The following is a 22842-nucleotide window of genomic DNA, read 5'->3' on the forward strand; positions in this document are numbered from 1 at the left end:
AACAGACTTTTACACTATGCTTTAACCACCCTGCTTAAGCAGGGAAACTCACCAAGAACAACTGTACACCACAAAGACAAAAATGCCATTTGGGGGTGGGGGTAATCTAGAGTCTAGATTTTCCTGAAGAGAACTGGATGAATACAGTTTTTCTGTGCAAGAGTTGCCAGATGCATTGTTTACATACACACCACCTTGGACACACTTGAACAAGGGTTTTTGTTGTTGTTGTGGGGTTTAGGTTTAGTGTATCTTTGAACACACTGCATATGATTCATCAATGTAATCCTAATCCTGCCCTCTGTGCACTGTACTGAAGACCCCTGTGGAGCCTGTTGCCATATCAGCTGATTCCTCCCTATATCCGTTGGGACAAAAGAAATCCAGATCAGAAAGAACACAATAAGAATTCCAGTTATCATACAGGTAACTCTTCACTCTCAGACTAATACACACGTACAGTATACTCTACATACAATGATCCAAAGCTTATACCAGCACAAAGGACACAACTATTCTAAGAACAGAATACCTGCCAGAAATTGAATGCAAGACAGCTATTCATGTCAACTGCTTAGTCTTAAGTCAACCACTGATACTGCAAGGGAACACCTGAATATACACCAATATTTTGGAGAATTTATAGCTGAATGTACTTGAGTTTCATTCTTATCTGAAGGATTTGAATGGGGGAAACTAGGTGCAGAGACAGACATACAAGCTTAGTAGCGGAGGGTAACTGAAACAGATGTCTGATATACAATCCTTGTGATAATGCAGACAATACACTGAATACACAGCACTCTTCTCACATAATGGTTCATAAGAGATGTTGACAAAAAAACAAAGATAGAAATCCCCAAAATATTTATTAGTATACTGTGGAACAGAAAGGAAGTTAAAGAGCTTACAGTAAAACAAAGTGAATATTCACCTCCTCTACTTTTAAGACTGTTTTACTTGAATATGAAAGAAGAGTTTTCCTTTAATGCATGCAGGAAGATAATATCTCTGCTCAAGAACTGGTCTTAGCTGAGGTGGTTTTGGCTACTTCATGTGTCTGTCTGCCATAGCTACCTAAACTCACTGTAGGATTTATTTAAATATGTTCAGAACTGATTATTATAAAACTAGAACACAAGCCCTTACCCAATAGAAAGACAAAATGCAAGCATACCAGAAAAAAAGTGCTAAAGAAACACATAGTTTTGATCCAACTAGTTTTAATCTGCTGGTGGTAATACAGACAAGAGAAACACATAATGTAATTACTTCCTTTTGTGTAACACAACAGCAAAGATGATGTTTGCAAGACTCCAGATTGAGTTTTTTATTGTTGTTTCACCTCTTCCTCTTTTCTGCATGCAGCAATAGCCAAAGCTCCCACTTAATTTTGTAGGCAGAATAATGTTATCATGTACATGGTGTACTGAAAGCAATCCTTCACTTACACTGTCCTCCAGCACATCCAAGGAAGGGTGTGCCAAATAACCTCAGCACCAGATTTAGTCCCTCTTACTTTTGATCATGTTCCAAAACAGCCTCACTGAAATACAAGGCCTCAAGATTGTAAGTATGAATTAGTAAATTACAGTGTTAGCTTACAGAAGCTGCTGACAGCTAACATAGGATGAGTTGCATTTAAATCAATCTTTGCATACCTACTAAAAACAGTCCCCAACAGTTTGCCTGTCCAGTGCCGCCCAGCAATTCTTGGGAGAGTGTTGGTTAGCACAGCCAAAGCCACAGAAGATAACAGTCTAATAGCATAGGTATCAGACACCTAACTGTAGTTGCAATGTTGAAAATCTCCCATGGAAGGAGAAGAAAGGCAAACAAGTCTTACTGCATGCCTACACTATCCTGGTTTTAATTAGAATCCAAAGTTATAAATAAAGCCATAAACTGTCAGAAGAACAGTGATTATATACAGTTTCAGAACAAGAGTTAGTAGAAGTAGTGGTGCCTGTTATATTTTGAAGTCCAGATAAAACACAGAAGTATAGAGAAAATACCCAAGTTGAACAGAGACTGCTGGCAAAACCTTTAGGTGTTTGATGTAGTATAATTGCAGATATGGGCACATCTAGTAAATGTGAAGATTAGGTTGGTTTTTTTTCCCCCCAAGAACCTCATTCTCAATTTTGTTATTCTCCAGCACTTAAAAAGACTGCTCTTTAAACAGAACCTCACAGCAGATTTTTCAGAAGGCAGATATTCTTTATAGCATTGCTATTCATAGTGACTTAAATTTGACTAGTCTTATTTCTTTTCTGTTAGTTATATTAACCAAGAACTAGTAGAGAAGGCTAAACCTCATTCAACACTTCTCAAAAGAGAAGAAAGTATTTACTAAATACTAACAGTAGATACAAAAAACACCTGGCATTAGCATGCTTCAAGTGACTATGTGCTTATAATAGGTTTCTATCATTCCAAGCTATAAAATCTCAATTGAATCTCACAGCTGAAGCCTGTGAACATTTGTCAGCTAGTTTTCAGCACTTTTTTTCCCCTTTAAAACTAAAACTACTAGACTGGTCAACAGAGTTTTATGAACTCAACAGGTCCAACTGGCAACTATCCTAAGAAAAGAAAGGCTGACTGATTTTGCCCATCAGATGTTACTAATGGAAACTCCTTCTTTACAGTAGAAACTTTTTATAGCCTTAAAAAGACAGCACCTCACCATTCTTATGGCATCATCTGCTTCACATGTAAACGTTTAGGAGCGGAAGTTGTTTTTATTCTGTTTGGATAGTATTTTGTGCCAAAATGACATGGCAAAAAGCCCATGTTGTATCATTCATTTGCCTCTAATACAAAGTACTTCCCCTTCCTCTTTGGGCTTAAAAGTATCTCTTAGACTGTGTGAACAAACTCCAGTCCAGCACCAAGCCTCCATCAACTGTACTGTTTTCCTGTGCGTGTCACTATTTATTGCTTTTCACCTGCCATTATAATAACCAGCTAAGGAAGTCAGGATAAAATTCTGGATGAAAAATCCCTGTTCTCTTATTTGTAAGAGCACTGTAATAAATAATTTGCAAAACAGAAAAATCTGCCAATGGGATACTTAATTTATTAGCTTGTTTGCAAATCTAAAGTTTCATCTAATAACTTCTTTAACATGGAAATTCATGTAAAATCTTCAGAATTGATTTGTTACTGTATCTTAAGTAATAAAATATTAGAAGTAAAAATAATATATGATATTGCATATGAACATGCAAGTGATACTAGCCTTCTAAAGGACATACAGAAATCAAAATAATTTGCCTCAAGAGAAAGTGCAAAGAAGCAAAGTAGTTGGTTTTACTATAGCGAGCAACTAATTCAGCTGCACAGAAGCAGGATGAAAAGCAGCATCTCTTGATTAGACCTCAAATTGTACCGACAACTGAAAAAGTTACAATAAAGGTACTAAAGACTTAACAGTCATCACAGGACATGAAAAAAGGAACAAAACAGATCAAGATCATCATGAATTTGTTCAACAAGTAATTTTTCTTTACAGTTCCAGAACTATCTACAAAACAATCAAATGATGACCATAAATTGTCATTAAAATCAAGATGTAATTCAGAATAGCATTGAGACTAGCACTAAATCTTTTAGATGAATTCTCTTTGCAGTTAGAAAGCTGAAAATTTATCAGACTCATATCTCTATTAACATGAAAACATAATGGTTCTGGCCCTAAGAGCTGACAGTATGAGAAGCAGCACAAAGAGTATAACAAAGTAGGACTAAGCCAATGACACCACAAAATTATGGCATGTACCTAATACTGTCTGACCTTCCAAAGAGTCAACACCATCTTTTTCACTCATCTCTAGTCTTTAGTAACCATTGGTAAGTCAGGATGTCTAGCAGAAGAAAACACAAAGTACTTTATTGCCCTAAGGAAGTTTCCTGTGATTTATAAACTGGTTATTGAAACTATCCTACAAGTAGTCAGAATGCATAGCTTATTTCCTTAAATAATAAAAATTAAATTACATTTAATGACTACAGATTTTAACTGAAAAATAAACACATGCCTTGGCTCTTAGTCTTACCTCAGCCCATTTAAGAATGCAAGTCATGCAGAAGGTATGACTGCAGTTCTCAGGAAAACCAATCTCTTGTTCGAGAAGGCAGTTCAGACAGATGGGGCATGTGTCACCATCGTATAATAATGTAGAACAGGAACAGTTCTCTTCATTTTCTTCACCTGGTATTAACATTGACACAGAATTTTTGAAACAAAGTCCTTCTAGATTTGAATAATAAGGCAGTAAGATACATTTTTCTGTAGTTAAAAGTCAAGTTCTCATGTGTAACAGACTCAAGATGCTGGCCAGGAATAGATGAAAAAATGTATTTCAGGTGAAAAACATTATGCAACATATTTCATAGACTACTGTATTAATATTTGTCATTAAAAAAAAGGAAAGTTAGGTGTAGTGTTATTTAAATAAAGCAAGCTTCACACAGTGTTTCCTACTGGCCATGTAGTAATTTAGACTATGCTCTCCTGAGTTATTTCTCCTTGGATGTTTGCATTCTTTCTTTAAATTAGACCAGCATCCTCTACATTCGTTGTTTTGTATACACATGGTCTACCTTTATTTCACTTTTCCAGTCTTAGAACTGTTTTAACCTGAACATCCTCAAATATTTGTGTAATCATACACATAACAAAAAAAAAGCTCCAAATTTTGTTAGTTAGAAATTGCTTTCAGAATATAAAAATGCAGGAACTTTTTCCTCAAGGAATTTTACTCTATTTTTTTTCTGAATAACAATTGCAATTTCCATTTTTTGTTCTGCTAGTAGAAGTCAACAATAATAAGCAGAAGAGACAAAATGTATTGAAGGATGCCACAAGCCAAAGGAAATATATTATGCTGAGACAGTGGTTATGTTTACATAACTTCTTTCAAAACAAGCAGCATATTAATTGAGAGAGCAAATGTAAAATCTGACCTGCACAGCTTGAACCTGAATAATAGACTTGAATATTTTCACACATGCAGACTTTACCTTCCGTGCCTTCATGCTCCTGGCCCTCAGTATCTTGAATATATTGCTTTCTGTTCTTCATCTTCTTACAAAATATAGTCTGCAAAACAAAGAGTTTACACAGTTCACTTATATTGCAACTTGAAAAGAAAACTTACTGCTGTGGATTTAATGAGTGCTCTCTGTTTCATGATACTTTTGAAGAGTAGAAACTCCTGGCATTAAGAATTAGATATAGACCATTTACAACACGTTTGCAATTAGTGAGCATCATTAATACTGTCCAGCAACTGATATTTCCAACTAAAAAAATGGTTTTGTTCAACAAATGCAAAGTTTTTGCAGTATTTTAAGACCACCAATAACACTTTCACTTTTCAAAGTTAAATGCACTGATAAGTTGCCACACATAACCATCCCACCAACACCTGCAAACTGCCTTTCAGAAATGCTCAAAGCAACAAAATTAAACACAAGCACCAGAAGAGTTAGTTGCTTTCAACATCTAGCATCATGGGAGCAGTATTAGTTCAGAAAAACAAAAGTATCTTTCTTCTTGCTTCTGTCACACACCTAGAAGTAAGGCACTCAGAAGAAAATGAGAGGAAAGTTCTATCGTCATCAAGGAACAAATCACAAGCATAGATGCAGTGCATTATCATGAATGGGGAGGATGCACCTTTAACTCATCTGCATAGCAGCAGTACAAAATAACACCAAGACTACTCCTGTGATCCACATGATACAGGTGGAAAGAATCTAATCTCATAAGAAACTGTAAGTGCATATTCTTTGGAGGCTTACCCACTACGCCCAGAATGAAACACAAAAAAACCAAAACACTAAAACCAAATTAAAACAGCATCTACACCAAGGATTGAATAGCTCACATTTCAAACTGATGGTAGTCACAGCAGAGATTGTATAAAAGCACTTAAATCTCCAAGCCCACAGCCCTTAGAGGGACCAGTGTGGGCTTCTTGAAACCACATAAAGCTTTAAAAACTATTTGAAAGAACAAAATAAAACTTCACAAGAGATTGAAGAAATTTAAACTTGAGGCAAACTATTGAGGTTTTAAATGCTGTAGTCTTTAACACCTTTGGTAGAAAAAGCAGCAGAACAGAGGTAAGAATGTCACAAACAGATTTCTTAACTAAACTTGCTCCTATTTCACTACACGAACTACACTGGTTTCCTTTTACTACCTGCATATCCAGGAAATGAGGTGAGACAGAATTTGGCACACAAAGACATCCCCAAAATGCTTGCATTAAAGTAATTAGAGAAACAGATCCTAAAGTTTTGATGCAGTAACAGTAACTCAGGAAGTGCAGCAATTGAAGTATTTATGTAGCATTACATCACTTCTCACAAACCCATCACTTAAACATACTGAGCAATGCTAATACATTTCAGGGTGCAACTTTTTGCCAGTTTGACACTGCATTTCACACATTGCATAGCACAGGAATTTAATACTACTGGTATATTTAAATAAAAGACCATGAAAACGTACATGTTATTTAATGAATTAACTTTGAAAAGACTCTTTTCTCCACTACTTTAAAAGGGCATCGCAGGCAGAAGAGTTAGCTCTAAAACCTGTTGCTGTATTTATGCAATTTCAAAAATCAGGAAAAAGAGAGCTTAGTGGTTTAGGAGCAGAAAGCACAGACACAGAACTCTTGTTTGTCCCAAAACATGACATATTTCTTTAGATTCTTTTAAAATTCAAGAAAATTTGGAACTACTTCTCAGGCTTTGACATTCCAGCTGCATGCCACGTAAGAAGTCTGTAGTCTTGGCTGGAAGGAAGATGGTAAAAGCAGCAGGGAAAATGGTTCTGTCATTCTCCCAGTTACCAAATTATGAACTCAAATGAAGATCATATTGTGCCCATACTCATGGCTAACCATGTTCTACTAGGCTAGTATGTATTTGGAGAATATGAAGAACTGAAGAGTAGTACTACCAGATACCACTGGCTCCTGACCAACGTTTTAGTTGTGATCATTCAGTGGTTGATGTGAAACATTAGAAAATAATCCAAGATCAACAAATGCAAGGTGCTTGACAAGACAGCAATAAGCACTAGACCATAACTCTACTACTGAAATACTTTCTAAGAATGCCTAAAAGCTGCATTTCAGCTAAGATGATAGTTTTATGGTGCTTTTAAGCTTTCAACTGAGTTACTTTCAGAGAAATAACCTTACTTAATTTAAGATCTGAGATAAAGGCAAGAACACTCTGGTACATTAAACTGAAAATAGTGAACAAGGACACTACCACAATTCTTTGCTATAGTTAAAGGAGTTAAACATTTTATATTTCTAAGTAACAGTTCAAAAGAAATTCCTGTTCTTGCCTTCACAAAGGGCAGAAGCCAAAGACATCTGGCAACAGAAGTCCTTCAACAGAACTAACTGTACTACCTGGGAATATTGTCATCACTGTCTGTCTGAGGAATGTAGCTCCATGATATACTGAATTTCAGAAAGCAGACCAACACAAGTGTCATTTAAACACTAAGCAATCTTCCCTATCACAAAAATGTGGGATTTACCTTTTTTATTAGCACAAGGTACAGTTAATAACCTAAAAATACAGATGTACTTCAAACTAAACTACTGTGCATGCAGAGAGAAAATGCTTTGTCTGAATTCACATAACTGAATTTCCTACAACTAAAATCTATTAAAATCTTTAAATACACAAGAGGAAAAAATCCAACAAGAACTGGTAATAGTCCAATCATATGCAACACATGAAATTAATACATCTCCTTTTTGACCCACTGAAAGACAGTCTTTAAAAGTGTTCTTTATCTCACATCAATAAAATGCAAACCTAAATATACTCTGCCTCCAATTCAGTAATGGTCTAGGGACCCATCTACTACTTTTGTTCAACTGGAAAAGAGGGGTAAAAATCAAGAACACATGCAAACAAGACCTCTAGTAAGCAAGTGAAAAATGATGTCCAAGAGTGGCTTCTTCTTGTTCCCTTACTAGACTTAACTTAGTAATCTTCTGTAATTAGCCTTTTAACTTCTTAGACACATGTTGCATCAACACTTACAGGAGTGCCTATTTTGACTGTTCTGTCTCTATTAAAAAGACTTTATCTTCTTATAAAAAAAAATTTGTGACACAGTGCTTTCTTTATCAACTTAAGAAATAAATCAGTTTCAAATTTGAAACAGAACTCAGCCACAAATTAAGTTTAATCAAACTACAGTAACACTCCTTACTCCTATCGAATTTTTGGACAACAATAACTAGGGCTCTGTTCTGACCTATACATCTCCACAGGTTTTAATCAACTTTGGAAAGAGGTTGAAGACTGTCTCTCAGCCAGCATGTTTTCAACAAAACCAGATCTTGACAATTAGCAACATCTACAAAACCAGAGAATTTTTGGAAATTAAAGGCAGAACACGGAATGTCCTCAGGAGACTCCCACATGAGCTCACCATAATCTCTAGACCATTACGGGGCAAATGCTGCTGATGAAAATGTTGACAGTTTTGCCAAAAATCCTGTGCCATTTTTTGGACATGGGCTGAAGAAACTTTTAGTATTTCTAGTGAACATTTGTAAAGCATTGACTACTCGTATTGCTAAGTCTAAAGCAACACATATACTGAGGAGAGGAAAAAAAAGAGGCTATTACATAGTTGCAAAACTTTCACAGCTCTTTTTATTTGGAAAAACTTTAAGTTGTCTGAAGAGCCTGGTAGACTTGTTTCAAGTCACAATTCCCTAAGTTGTTTGCTCTCCAGTAAATGAGGGCTAAACTGAGTGTCTGGAAGCACTTATACTGGATTGGTTCCTTTGTGTAGTAAAATCTCATGGCCCAGAATATTAGTGAGAATAGAACCACAGTCACACTCAAAAGAGGGCTTTTAAAGAGGATCTTTAGTCTTTGTATGCTCAAATTGCACCTTGTCTGCATTCCCAAATAGAATGCCAACAAAGATGAAGAGAAAGAAACTGACTAGTGCTATGCTTTGGAGAATGCAAAGAGAAACCTTTTTCTATAGGTGATTTAAGCCTATTCATGTAGATCCAGTGTCTTGGAAAGAATCAGTGCTATTCAGGCAGGGAGACACTGCTGATTTAAGACTCTTTCCAGACCCCCTAAGATTAGCTGTCTTGGGTAATTGCATCCTATCCTAACAGCTTGGTGCCACCAAAAGAAACAGCTCTGAACCTCACCACTAGTGACGGTGAGCAGACTCAGTTAAAAGCCACATGTGTGCCAAAGAAATTGCAAGTGATAGAACAGAGGGAAGGAAGACATAAAATGAGATTTGGAAGAGACAACATGCTAGAATAGCTGAAGCTATTGTTGTCAAACCGCCCCCTTTCAAGGACATTGCAGTACCTAGATTATCTACCATGAAAATGCAAGGTGAAGTCTCAGAAGAAAACTGTCAAAGCCAAATAATTAGAATTATGCCATCCGAAACAGCACACTGCCTTCTGCTGGCCTTCACCTTCCCTACACCCACACACACACACCAGGGAAAGAAAAAAAGCCACAAGAGAGTGAGTATCCCTCTTGAGATTTCTTTTTCCACAATCTAGCAGGAAGACGGTGACAAGCAAACTCATGTTGCAGCTGCTCTGGCTACAGCTATGCCCTTGCCAGATCCAATGCTTTCATTTTTGTGGTCACCTCAACAGTAGATTGAGCAGCAGCTGTGGACACAACCCTCACACCCAGTTAGAACCCAAAAGCATACAGAACATCATAGCTGCCTCCCAAGCAAAGAAGGCATGCACAACTCAATGGAAATATGCAAATACAGATTGAGGAACTGATGCAAGGTCTTACATGCAGCAATCACCACCTAGTAACCTGTCTGTCAATTCAAAATGACATCTTTTAACTTACTCTTTATCAGGCCTCATATTTTTAAGAATATTCTATAAACTGTGGGACACACTATCTTTTAAGAATGTTATGTGCTACTACAAATCTGAATGAATTCTAACATCTAGCATTTAAAACACTTTGGTTTACTGAACAGCACAAGACGTTGGTCAAACAATGTCAACAGTACCGATTCATGTATCCATGCTTTGACAAGTCATTCTGAGCCTTACGTTTCTTCAGTATTCCACAAATTCTAAACAGTAAGTGAAGTACACTTTATCAGAGGTTACTCAGAAATGTAAGGGTAACTGTTTTGTAGCTCTACTTAAGAAAAACCGTTACCCCCCCAAAAAATAGCTTCAATACAACAGAGAACTAAACCAGACTACTGACTTGAAAAAAGGACAACATACTTACAACACGACACTTTTACTTTGCTGTTAATACCTCTGGCAATGGCACGATGCCTCTTAAGAGGCATCATTAAACTCAAAAGAAACCAAAAACTAGACAGACATGCATACCAGAGACTGGAAATCATAACAAAGTTACTATCACCAACAGGCATCTATTAAGGAATCACAGAATAGTTGGGATTGGAAAGGACCTCTGTTGCAACACCCTGCTAATGCAGGTACACTCAGATCAGGTTGCACAGAAACATGTCCAAATGGATTCTGAAAGTCTCCAGAGACTCCACAAACTCTGGGCACCCTGTACCACTGCTCTGTTGCTCTTATACTAAAAACACCTTCATGTTCAGATGGAACTTCTTGTGTTCCAGTTTGTGCCTGGACAACACTGAAAAGAGTCTGCCCCTCTTCTTTTGACTCCTGCCCTTCAGATTGTGATAAGCATTGATAAGCTCCCCTTTCAATCTTCTATTCTCCAGATCTCTCAGTCTCTCTTCCTAAGATAAATGCTTTCCAGCAACTTCCTATCTCCACCTGTACTGGGAAAGTCAAAACATGGGACAATTCTTTCACCTCAGAACCTCTGATCCCTTAGTCTAATAGCCCTCATGTTTCTTTCTTTCTCAAAGTAAGCTGTTCTTTTACCTAGTAATAAAGAAAAATAGAGATGTAGGTTAATGAACCACAATTAGTACTGTTAAACATGTGGTATCAGCGACATTCAAAAATACTGCACTAAAATTGAGCTGATAATAAAGCTATTGCCCTTCAGCAAAATTCCAGCCCCCATCCCAAGAAAACATCCAAAAAAGAGAGGCATTTTATCAGTCTTAAGTAACAGATAACTTAACCCAAAACACCAAGGGTTGTGAAAGACTGCTATATCACCCCTCCCCTCCCTAAAGACAACACACATGTGAACACTGATTTGCTTGTCAGAATCATCCACATAACTACTGGGACAACCCACCCAAATACTGACACTTCCACAAGCCAGAAAATGTATGATGTTTGACCAAAACAGTCAAAGCACCAAAGAGACAGTAATTTTTCTTTGTCAAAAACACACTGAAAAATGTTATAAGCATACATCAGTTACCTTACCGGCAATGATGGGTAATTATCTACAGAAGGCAATTTTCATTTCTCCTCTTTCTGCAATTGTCAAACAAAATACTGTTACACTAGAATAGGTGGTAGAAATTTAGGATGTCTCTTGAACTCATTTTAAGAACTTGTACCTGGCAAGCAGTAACAAGAAACTGTACTTTAGCAGATTCCTCAAGTCCATCTAAATCAATTCTCCATCATCTTCAGCATTTCTCAGCAGCTGTGAGGTTAACTCATCAGACCACATGACACTACATATCAAAGTATAGTGAAATGGCAGCTCTATACTGTCACTATATTCAGGGTGACCACTGACAATTAGGATGGCCTAGTGCTTAGGCAAAGCTTAGTTTGCAGCCCAAGGACTACATGAAGCTAAGACCTGGTAGTCAGCCAGGAAAAAAAATACACAAAGCCCTCAAAACAACAGTTTAGGGAGTTGTCACAGTGCAGTCTCATTTGATTCAAATTATACATTCACATCTGAGCAATCTAACCTGTAACTTAAAGGTAAGCTTGCCCTTAACTGACATCTCTCAAGTTTGTAAGAAACACCCTTTCTGCTCTGCTAGAGGACAAACTAAGTTACTTAAGACTCTATCAGCTCTTGATAATGAAAAGGCACAAATACAAAGCTATGGAGTTTTCCTACACACGGAGGCAGTTTTGCAAGTTAGGTCCTCAATAAGGCTGTCAATCATAAGACTGCTTTCCAAAAACATTCTCAGTTACACAAGATGGAGCAACTCTCCTATGAGGAGAGACTGAAAGAGTTGGGGCTGTTCAGTCTGGAGGAGGCTCTGCAGTGACCTTCTTGTGGCCTTCCAGTATCTGAAAGGGCCCTATAAAAAAAGCTGGGGAGGGACTTTATAGGATATCAGGGCTCAGAGGAATGGAGCAAAGCTGGAGGTGGGTAAATTAAGACTAGACCCGAGGAGGAAGTTGTTCAGCATGAGAGCTGTGAGAGCCTGGAATGGGTTGCCCAGGGAGGTGGCTGAGGCCCCATGCCTGAAGGTGTTTAAGGCCAGGCTGGATGAGGCTCTGGCCAGCCTCATCTAGAGTAGGGTGTCCCTTCCCACAGCAGGGGGGTTGGAACTAGATGATCCTTGTGGTCCCTACCAATGCTGACTGATTCTATGATTCTAAAATAATCCCAGATCTAATCTTCAAAGAAGTGCATGTCTGGGTTCATGACAGCCATAAGAAGGAATGCTTATCAGAGCCACAGTTAACTCCCTTCAGGAAAAGACAGATTAATTTATACAGAAGAGAGGATGACTAGAACCTTCTTAAGATTGATAGATGATGATGAAATGTTTATTCACAGAAATTAAGACTACTCTGTTTTGCTTTCCAAAGCAGTATTTTCAAGAAGAGGCAAATTTCACACATGCATGTGTACCATAAGCTGCCCAACTGGAGAAGCACCACACCACAACCACCTTTCTAGGAAGAACAAGCATGTATGCCAGGGGCTGTCATGCAGTTTCCTGTACTGCTGACAAAACACTGTAGTGATTAACATAACACAAAGGAATATGAAAACTAGTGTACATAACATTCCCATAAAATGTACAGTTCAGCACTTTGGTGTTTCTTCTAAGTAGTCTGTAACCAAACTGGATGAAATCGAGACTTATAAATACCAGGAACTAATTAAAAATTAGGCACTATTGTCCCGGTGCACATGCTTCAATCAACTAAACAAAATCAGCATAAACTCACAACCTCGTCTTCTGCTGCTGAGGGTCCTTAGTCACATGTATACTTCTGCAGCTGGAAGAGATAGCATTACATACCACAGTCAGCAAAAATGGCTCACCCATTTCCAAGAACAGTAAAAAAAGTACATTTTCCTAGCCACTTGGAAGCATTAGTATTTTCATGCTTTCCACCAAAGAGCATATATTTGGCAATGGGTCATGGAGATCAAGAACACGCTTTTCACACAAGCAACCCTTCCAAATCTAGATATGCCATAGATCTGGGGAGAGAGGAGAAAACATGAAAGAAGAAGAAAAAGAGGCTCAATTTACTCAAGAAATCTTTGATAGTCATCACATCTAATTTTTTGCCACAAACTAGATCTGTGCTAGGCACACTCTAATAATTTAAAGTTCCTGTCCCATTGCTACACAAGATGAATGAGCGTATTTCAGCCAGTGCTATGGCAGGACTTGTTACAGTCATTTCTCTGATGCTGACGAAACTAGGAAGACTATTTTTCATAACACCACCCCAAATAGCCGGACTAGAACACCAGTGATGCAGGAGCAGAACCAAAAGACCACACAAAGACCAAAGTGAAGAATTTAAGACCTTTTAACAGTGGAAGGAAACATTATGGGCAAAACTGATGGAGTAAAATTGAACTCAAATGAAAAGCTCAGGAGCAGTAGCAATGTCAAGAAGTACATTTAAGTTGCAAAAATTGAATGGGGAAACAAAAGCAGTGGTAGGTGACTAGAACAGGGCTGAAACCAGCAAAGAAAGAAGTTGTCCAATTATGGACTATCATAATTTTTTCTTGTACCTACATCATAGTCTTATTTCTGAGCTTCTGAATGTTGAAACCCTGCAAACTAACGGGAACTCCTCCAATAACATTTATGTAATACATAGGTTCCCCTATAATTTTATACATTTACTTATATGGAAAAACCATGCTACATAAGACTGAACAGAGCCATACATGTATGATACTTGATAAAAATATACTGAATTTGAGTAACCAAAAAAAACTCCACCCGATTTAAAAGTACATTTTGTCTCTATGAGGTGTATCCTTAAATAAAAGCACTAGATGAAAACTATGATGTAAAAAATATGGTCTTCAAGGTCCTTCTTGCAAAATGACAACAGTATTTCACAAGCTCAGGACACAAACCTACACCAACTTCCTACCAACAGTGGACAAAAAGAAATGCTTTATTTTTGAAAAACAGTGGGGAAAATAAGAATTTGCAAAGGATTTATGACAACTGAAACAATTTAAAGTGTAACTGTATTTTGCACAAAATCTCCTACAATATTTGTAGGATAACAATGCATTAGACATTTCAGAAGCAGCAGACAGATATGAAGTAAAGCAGCTTCAATTATCACTGACCTGCTTTCTCAGCTCTTAATCAGCAATAGCTTTCAAGATAGCTAAAATAAAGCTACAAAAATACAGCCAGGTACACTTCCTTAATGTCAGTAGCAACACAGAGAAGGTAACAGAAACTACTAAGTAGCCATGTGAGAGTGAAAAGCCAGATCTGAACTTGAAAATACAACCAAAACTACATCATCCAGTCCTTTCAAATTGTGACAAGAGTTTAATTCTAGAAAAACATGCTAATCATCATTGTGGGTTATATCCACTATACAGATGGCATCATGAAATCGCCTAAAACAAAGCAGTACTTCACTGTGAATTAAGTAACCAATCTAATTTTTGTTGTAATTACTCTATCTCACTGCAAAGCTTCAAAAAGAACTTAGATTTCCCACATCAGCAATACTAGAAGCTTCTTCCCGTGATGCATCCCTTCTAGCAAGAGACTTCGAATGAGAATAACAACCACTGGTACCAAATGACTTATCCAAGAGAAGTACAAGGCACCTTTCCTTTTCAGGCTGAGGAAACTACATCTTAAAAATCACAACTGTGTAGGCTTACGGAGAAGAATATGCTTCATCTTCATTGTCATAGGAATCCTTATTTGGTAACATCTCCAAATGAAAACTCCAATGGTCTCAGGATAGTCCTATAGACTTCATTTCTCCTACTGTTTCATAGGACTTGCAACTACTTTTCATTATACTAATCTATCCACAGGAGTCACTACCTTTTATATCACACGCAGTAAACTAGGACTGTGTTTGATAAGCAGAACTGCAGACAAGAAGTGCTTATTCAGTGGCTGTATAGAAAGCAGAGAATTTCTTGTCCCTCCTGCATTTGTTTTGGACAGTGAGAAGTCCAATTAAGATCACTCATCTGCCTTCAGATTCAACCTTAAAACAAGTTTTGCGTATCACTAAGCTCAGTTTCGTGTAAAGATCTGCATCTCTCCCGTGACACACCAAGAAAGACAAAAGTTTCCACTGCTATGGTTCTGGCCTGTGTTGCTACCTCTAGGTATGGACATATGCAAAGACTTCTATCACACACTGATCCCATGGAATTTCACATTCTTCAACACTGCTGGCAGTGTAACAAAACCCAGGTAGTAAGCAGAGACAAGTATTAACAAACTAATAATTTCCAACCAGTTTCATACTACCTTGGAACAGTTCCAAACATTAAATGCATCACTCAGGTTTGCACTCACTTTGAAGACAGATCACAGTTAAACAGTACTTAACAGACCTAATAACACAAAAACAATGATTGCATTTTAATGGGAGTCACCCATCCTTAAATAAAAACTGTATAAAGACAGAAATTATTACTAATGGCTATTACAAAAATTGATCACATACTTGAATTTCAGTATGTTTAAAAATTTATACACACACAGAGGTATGAAATAATTTGAAATAATTTCAGAAAATTAAGAAATACCACTGGGCACAGAACCATGGAATTAAAAATGTTACTTTTTCATGCTTGCTGTGATGAAGCACTTCAGAATTAAAATTCAAGTTATGTTATGTTCTCATGGAGAAAAAAAAAGTGCAAGCAGTAACACTGTTTTGTCAATATAATTTGTGAGACAACATTACTTGACAGTAACAGATGGGTGAGAACACTCCTTTTAGCACAACACACACACGTGAGGCATAAATGCACATATGCCTACATGTATGGAGGTGTGTGCATGTGTTATTTGTTACGTGAATAAGCGCATTTCATACAAAGTTTATTTTCATCTTGCCTACTTACCATTAAATGCAGTATTTTGACCATCCTTTATCAAGGCAGTTAATTTTCTTGGTGTATATGACAACTTTCTCATCTAATCAAATTTGTTTTTCCAACTGCAAAGTCTTAAGGAAAGCTGTCTGATGTGCCATAAAGAATAAGACACAGGAAAGCAGAGTATTTCTATAAGTAGGAGGCAAATGCATTGGCTTTTTCATTTTTCAAAAAACCCAAATCTCCTAACAAAACTACTTATTCAATACAGTGTGAGTCACTGAAGAACAGATTATGCATGTTTAACCTTTAAGAGCCCTTCCAATAGTTACTTTTGGTGCCCTACCAGACCCAGATGTAGAGGTAATGGACAACTGTTCATAACAGCAGAGCTGCAACTGTAGGGAACAGAAAGGCAGACGCACATTCACCTTCCAGCAGCTACAGTCCTCCGTTTGTTACTTCACAACTACAGCTATCTTCCCACACAAGGAGATCAACCTACTCAGGTAGGTTCAGCATACCAAAACTAAGCAGCTCTCAAAACCAAAGCAGAGATGTTTGCTGCCTTCTGCTTGCAAGCTACTCTGATATCCCCGACTGTTGGGTAAAGAAACAAGGAAGACAAGATATGCTGTCACTGCATTCCTATCCTCTCAGATCAAGGTCACTACTCTTCGGGGCAAGGTGAATTAGCACATACAGATGAAACAAAATGTGCCTATACTGCTGAAAAGTCACGAACAAGGCCTTGCTTCGAAGCGTTCTAAAGAATATGCAATATCTATGACTGCAAAAGAAGGGTTAGAGTATAAATTGGTTAAACACTCTATCTCCAACTTGCAAAAAAATGGGCAATGATGAGATTTATAAAATCTACTGTAACAATTTCAGAATTAATTCAGACAGAGTGGTAACAGTGGTCAACAGCACTGAATAATATTCATCTATCAGCAGGAACTGGACTGTACAGTTTTGTTATTAACTGTAAGGATATTTCTATTCCCTTGGACTACTGGAAAAGAAAATCCCAACACTACTGAAGCATGATATTCTGCCAATTCAATTTTGGTGTAAGCATGGGAAGTCAGTCCATTAACAATTTTCCAGCAGTGTTTTTCACCCCCATTAATACAATGTATGTTTAAATACAGCATTATAAATAAAGCACACTTCCCCTAACTCTTTTTATATAGCACTTTTGGTATTCAGGACAGTGGAAAACGAAGATTCTGTAAAGAATCCCGGTGACAGGCTAAAAAGAATTTCCAATAGATGTTTGTAACCAGAGTCAAACCATCATGTATCATGAGCAGAACCAGCAACAAGTTTTATAAAACCAGACGGCAGAAGTTATGCATCAACTGTGTCAAACTACAGCTTGTCAAGAGCAAAAATAAACTTTTTATTATGTGACTATTTCAGAAGTGATAGCTGAATGACTGGAAGACAAACCTACATCTTCTTGTTGGGTTAGACTCAATACCTTCACATACTGTGTTTGAGCACTATAAATTCATGTTCAAAAAACTCTAATACCTGGAGAAGTGTTCTCTATCTTAAAGGTAATCCGAGTATGAGATAAATTAGTGAACCCAGATTTAATGCCATTAAAAAAGGTCCTGAAAACATTCTCTTTCAAGACCATCTGGAAGAGAGATTTCCTCCTCCATCACTCCCCAGTCCTACCTAAAGCAAAAGCTGCTGTCTGTTCTGCTGATTCACAAGTGGACTGCGAGATAAGTGGAACACAAAAGAAAACTGACATATTTCTTATTTGGACCATTTATCACTTCTGAAATTGACATATCAGCAAATGTACACTACTAAAAAACCTGCAAAAGACTTAACACCGTGACTAAAAGCCTAACTAGACCCCTGCCCTGTCCCATTTCGCATTTTATCTAAGGGAAAAAGAAAAAAAAAATGCTATATTCCTAGAAACTCTAAAGAAAACATTTGAAAAGGTATTTGGGATGATTTCCAAGTCTTTTCTATGTCACTGAGGAGAATGCTATCCATTTTTATAATCTTGTAAATCTCTAAATACAGCTTCCCAGTTAGTAGTAACATTTATTACCATGCATGATCAGCCAAATCAGCAATTTTCTGTCATCCTGTCATTTAAGAAGCCTACTATTTATTTCTGCTAAAATGAAAAGAAACCCGGGATAAAATGACAAAATACTTCTATCCTTCTCTCATGTATAACAGTCTCAACACCCACATAGTAAAACTCTATGGTTAGATTACACTTCACTTAAAAGTATGATCCACTGAGAGAAAATGAGAAGCCCCCAATATATACAAATAAAACATCAGACAGCATCTTAGCTGCATCTCCCTTTAAGATTATGGAAGCCCTAAAAAGATGCAAAATGATAAACTCAAAATAGCTGTTCAATAATCAGAGGGATTCCAATCCACTGTATATAATTACTACTTAGATGTGAACAGCCTCAACTGTCTCTTAACATTTTAAAGAAATGATTCTTTGCCAACAGTGCCTAGTTACTGGCACTAAACAACGAGTAACTACCTGGCCTTTCTCTCTGATAACTCATTATTCCTTAAAAAAACCCATATTAATTAGCAGTCTAAAATAAAAATATTGTGAGAGGAAGGGGATCGATTCTAGTCTTACGAAAATTGTTTTCTTTTTAAGTTATAAACGTGGAGGTGGGTTGTCAAAGATGAGATGCACTTGGAGCTCAGGCTAATAATACTCACCAAAGGGGAATAAGAAAATTAGGACACAACGTACTCTAAAACACAAGCACTGGAGAGTGGCTTGATAACTGTATCACTTCCAAGCTCCAGCCTTACTCTGGGCAACTTCACTGATTCCTTAAGAGCAGAGCTGGGCTTCACGCCGAGCCTCTCCGTGCAAACTTCCTCCACAACTGTAAAGTCTTCCAGGAAGTCCTGCTACTCGAAGACGCTCTTCCAGCAAACGCTACCGGTATTTACAACTCCGGGCGGACGGTTCAGCACCCGCCTCGCCGGAAGCCTGCCGCTCCCGGGAAAAAGAACGACAGCGGTGTCTCCCCGAACCGAGATCTTTGTTCAGAGCAGATCACGGCGGAGACGTCCCCGTACTAACCCGGCTCACGTATCACCGGCCAGGACTGCAGCTCTCCCCCGTTGCGCCTTCACAAAAGCTTACGGCGCGGAGGGGGCCGGCGGTCTCCTGGGCATCACGGGTTGCGGCGGCTGGCCCCCTTTGTTTCCCCTCTCGCTCCGGGAGACGAGGCTATCCCTCCTACCCCGCCGCGGCCTGTCACGGCGGCCGAGCGCCAACCCCGAGCGGGACCAGCGTCTCGGACGCCTCACAACGTGGGCGGCGAGAGGAGGGAAGGGGTAAAACCCGAGGCCGGAGCCGGCACGAAACCCCGCCCTCTACTCGGCGGAGCTAAAGGAGGGAGAGAACACTCGAGCGCAGCGGGCTCCGAGTGGAGGCGAAGGCCCCAGCGAGAGTGGGACAGTAGTACCGCCCGCCTCCCCTCCCTTCCTCGGTCCGCCCCCCCCGGCACCCTGCCCTAGCCTGCCACCGGTCCACGTAGAGGAACAATCCCAAGCACTTTCCTTGGCCTGACGGAAACTCCTGAGAGAGGCGCCCGCCTCCCGCCACCCCCTACCCCAACAGCCGCTGTTCACCTGGTACCGTGGCGTTCTCTTGTGAGGTCACTGTTCCGCGGCCACCCGCTTGAAGCGGACGTTCCGGCTCCCCGCCTCGGGGCTTCCGGGAACGGCACCTCCCGCGTCGCTGAGACCGAGAAGTGTCCGCCCGGGCGGGAGGCGCGGCGAGGAGGGCGGGCTCGGCAGGCCTCGCTTAGCGGCCACTCGGCCACATGTCCGCGCGTGGCCGGGTAATACGCACCTCCGGCGGAGACCGCTGGGGGGCGCTGCTCTGCCGCCTTCCGCCGCGGGGGAGGGGCGAAGGAGGGCGGCGGGCGGGCAGCGCAGGCGGGCAGCGAGCAGCCGCCAAACCGTCCCGCGCCGCGGGCGAGAGCATTGTGGGATAGGTCCTCCAGGGCCGCTTGGAGAGGGGAGGGGCGGTGGGGAGGGGCGGGTCCGTGACTGCCGCCCCCGGCCGGCAAGCAGCCAATGGCGTGAGTGCGGACGAAGGCGGGGAGACAGCGGGGGGGGGGCGGGCTGGGTGCTGGGAGTGGCCGCGCGTCGCGGGCGCCCTCTTGTGGTGGCGCGGCCGCCGGGCGTGGCGTGGGGACGCGTGGTTGATGACTGCATTAGATGGCGACGCGGGGCGTCCCGAATGACTATTTTTGTTTTTTTTTTTTTCAATAAAAGAAAATAGTTATTTAATAACATTATACAATGTGGGTAGAGCCCTGCGACTACAGGAACGCTACCCACATTAAAAGGCGATGGGAGCTGTCGAGCCGGCCTCAGCCGCGCATGGGCCTGCTCTCCTCTGCTAAAGGCAATGGCGGCGGCGGCGGCAGCCGTGAGGCCGGAGAGCCGGGCAGGCTGGGCGTCGGGGCACTGCGCGTCGCTGCGCTGGCGGCTTGCCGAAAACTGCGGCTCTTTCACCTGTATGCCCGTACACGGAAGCCCGGCACCGCCGCTGCGCATTTGCCCCGAGCCACCGGCACGGCCCCGGCTGCCGGCGCCGCCCGCGGCTGCACCGGAAGAGGCTGCGCGGCTGCTCCGAGCCGCGGTGCGGTTTGTGCTGGCTGGCGCTTGTGCGCCTCACTGCCACAGGAGACTCAGTCGTTATACATCTGTGTCACTTCTTTGCTTAAACAGTCGTTTGCTGTGTTGTCGTACATCGTGACTGTCGCAAACAGAAAAACTGTTCAATGCAGCAGCTTCTGTTGCTACTGATCCTACTGGACTCTCCCGCTGGCTCCTCCATCACGCTCACAGGCAGGGGGAAGCGCCACGGAGCTCCAAACCCTCAGCTGAACGCCCAGGGCCCCGCACCTGCCGCAGAAGCCAGTGTCAAGCAAGGGGAATCGGCTACTCTTAAAATGCGCAGCTTAGTTGAGTGGCTTCTCGCGTCCAGAATGAAGTTTGCAGCCCGAGTGCAGTAAAACAGGTCAACGTCACTCTCGGGAGTGATGAGGCGTTATTAGTTACCATGAGTACTGTCAGAGTATTAATTTAGGATTGGCTCAGAAGACCTCGAATTGAGAGCAGCCTGTGGGGCAGGGGAGTGTGTGAGAAGAGTAACAGGAAGAAGTTAAATGACAGGATTCCTAGCAGGAAATGTAGTACGGACTTAGGAATGGCAATAAAATGTTTAAGGCTGCTCAGACTTTAAAGTTATTGAGGTTAATGAACTCCCAAAATCTTCAGTGGGGTCAGTTAAAGAAAAGAATAAACTGTTTACAGTGGAAGAAGGATGACTTTCAGTGCTGTATTTTGAATAGGCTGAAGTCACAGAATTAACCAGGTTGGAGTCGAACACCTTCTAATTAACTAAACCATGGCACTAAGTGCCTCATCCAGTCTCCTTTTAAACACCTCCATGGACGGTGACTCCACCACCTCCCCAGACAGCCTATTCCAATGGCCAATCACTCTTGAATGACCCTAGAAGAAGACACTGAAATGATGAGTAAGAGGGAGAATGAGAGCAGAAAAGCATCTAGCTGATCACAGAACTAACATTTTGTTGCAAGGAGGGCCTACTATACAGAACTGTCATATATTACTATTTTTAACTGCTGAGTCTTCTAATTAAAGTTCCTACTAAGTCACCTGTGACTCTAGGATACAGAGAAGGCACTATAGAAATGCACTATTTCTATGACAAGTCATAGAGACATTGCTGTTACCTACTCATCTTGCACAAACCATGTTGCACAGAAGAGCCAGGCAAGCTGGAGAAAGATGTTTATGGGAGGAAAGCAAAGAGAAACACTCATCCCTTCTGAGGTGCTGTCTGTACTTTTAAAGTCTTCTGTATATCTTGCATTCACTTCATCACTGGTCTTACTCACATATTTACAAACACTGACGAGGTCACCTGTCAGTCTTTTCTTCTCCAGGCTAAAGAGCCCAAGCTCCCTCAGTCTCTCCTCATAAGAGAGATGTTCCATTGCTTTAATCATCTTCATGGCTCTGTGCTGGACTCTGTCGAGCAGTTTAGTGTAACTCTTGAACCTCAAAAAGACTCTTCCTCTAGTGTGAAATACATACTTATGGAAAACTGTTTGGATCCACAACTGGGATTCGTCCTGCAGCATCAGCAATCTCTATGGTTGGTCTTGTCCCCTGTGAGCAATGGGATCAGAATGTCCCCTTTCGCTTTGCAACGGGTATTTATCTGCTTTTAACTTTTTAAATCCCTTCTCAATCTCCTTTGTAGGTTAAACAGCCCTGAAAAGCCTACTAAAATCAAGTATACCTGCTCTGTTTGATCTATCCAGGCAGCTCGTTTCTTTTCTACAAGAGGAAATAAGATTGGTTTGGCATTGGAAGTTCTTGAAAAATTAGTCTGAGTCCTTATCTTCTTATCTCTGAATTACATACAAATCAGTTGGTTGGTTATTTTTTCCAGAAATGTGCTGGGGATCTTTTCTCCCTCTTTCCAGCAATGAGTTTTGATGATTG

At 40.3% G+C, this 22842-nt stretch overlaps 1 protein-coding gene across 1 annotated transcript in view; it reads right to left on the reverse strand.

Moving 5' to 3' along the window:
- SCAF11 (SR-related CTD associated factor 11) overlaps positions 1-20270 on the reverse strand; it is a 46145-nt gene extending 25875 nt beyond the window's left edge. The window contains exons 1-3 of the mRNA XM_064142227.1: positions 20144-20270; positions 5029-5107; positions 4062-4216 (exon numbers count right to left, since the gene is read on the reverse strand). Of these exons, the coding sequence (XP_063998297.1) occupies positions 4062-4216; positions 5029-5089 (216 nt within the window). The 5' untranslated portion in view covers positions 5090-5107; positions 20144-20270. The remainder of the gene's footprint in view (positions 1-4061; positions 4217-5028; positions 5108-20143) is intronic.
- Between the last annotated feature and the right edge of the window lie 2572 nt (positions 20271-22842).

The sequence above is a fragment of the Pogoniulus pusillus genome, chromosome 4, assembly GCF_015220805.1.
Source record: "Pogoniulus pusillus isolate bPogPus1 chromosome 4, bPogPus1.pri, whole genome shotgun sequence".
NCBI classification, from domain to species: Eukaryota; Metazoa; Chordata; class Aves; order Piciformes; family Lybiidae; genus Pogoniulus; species Pogoniulus pusillus.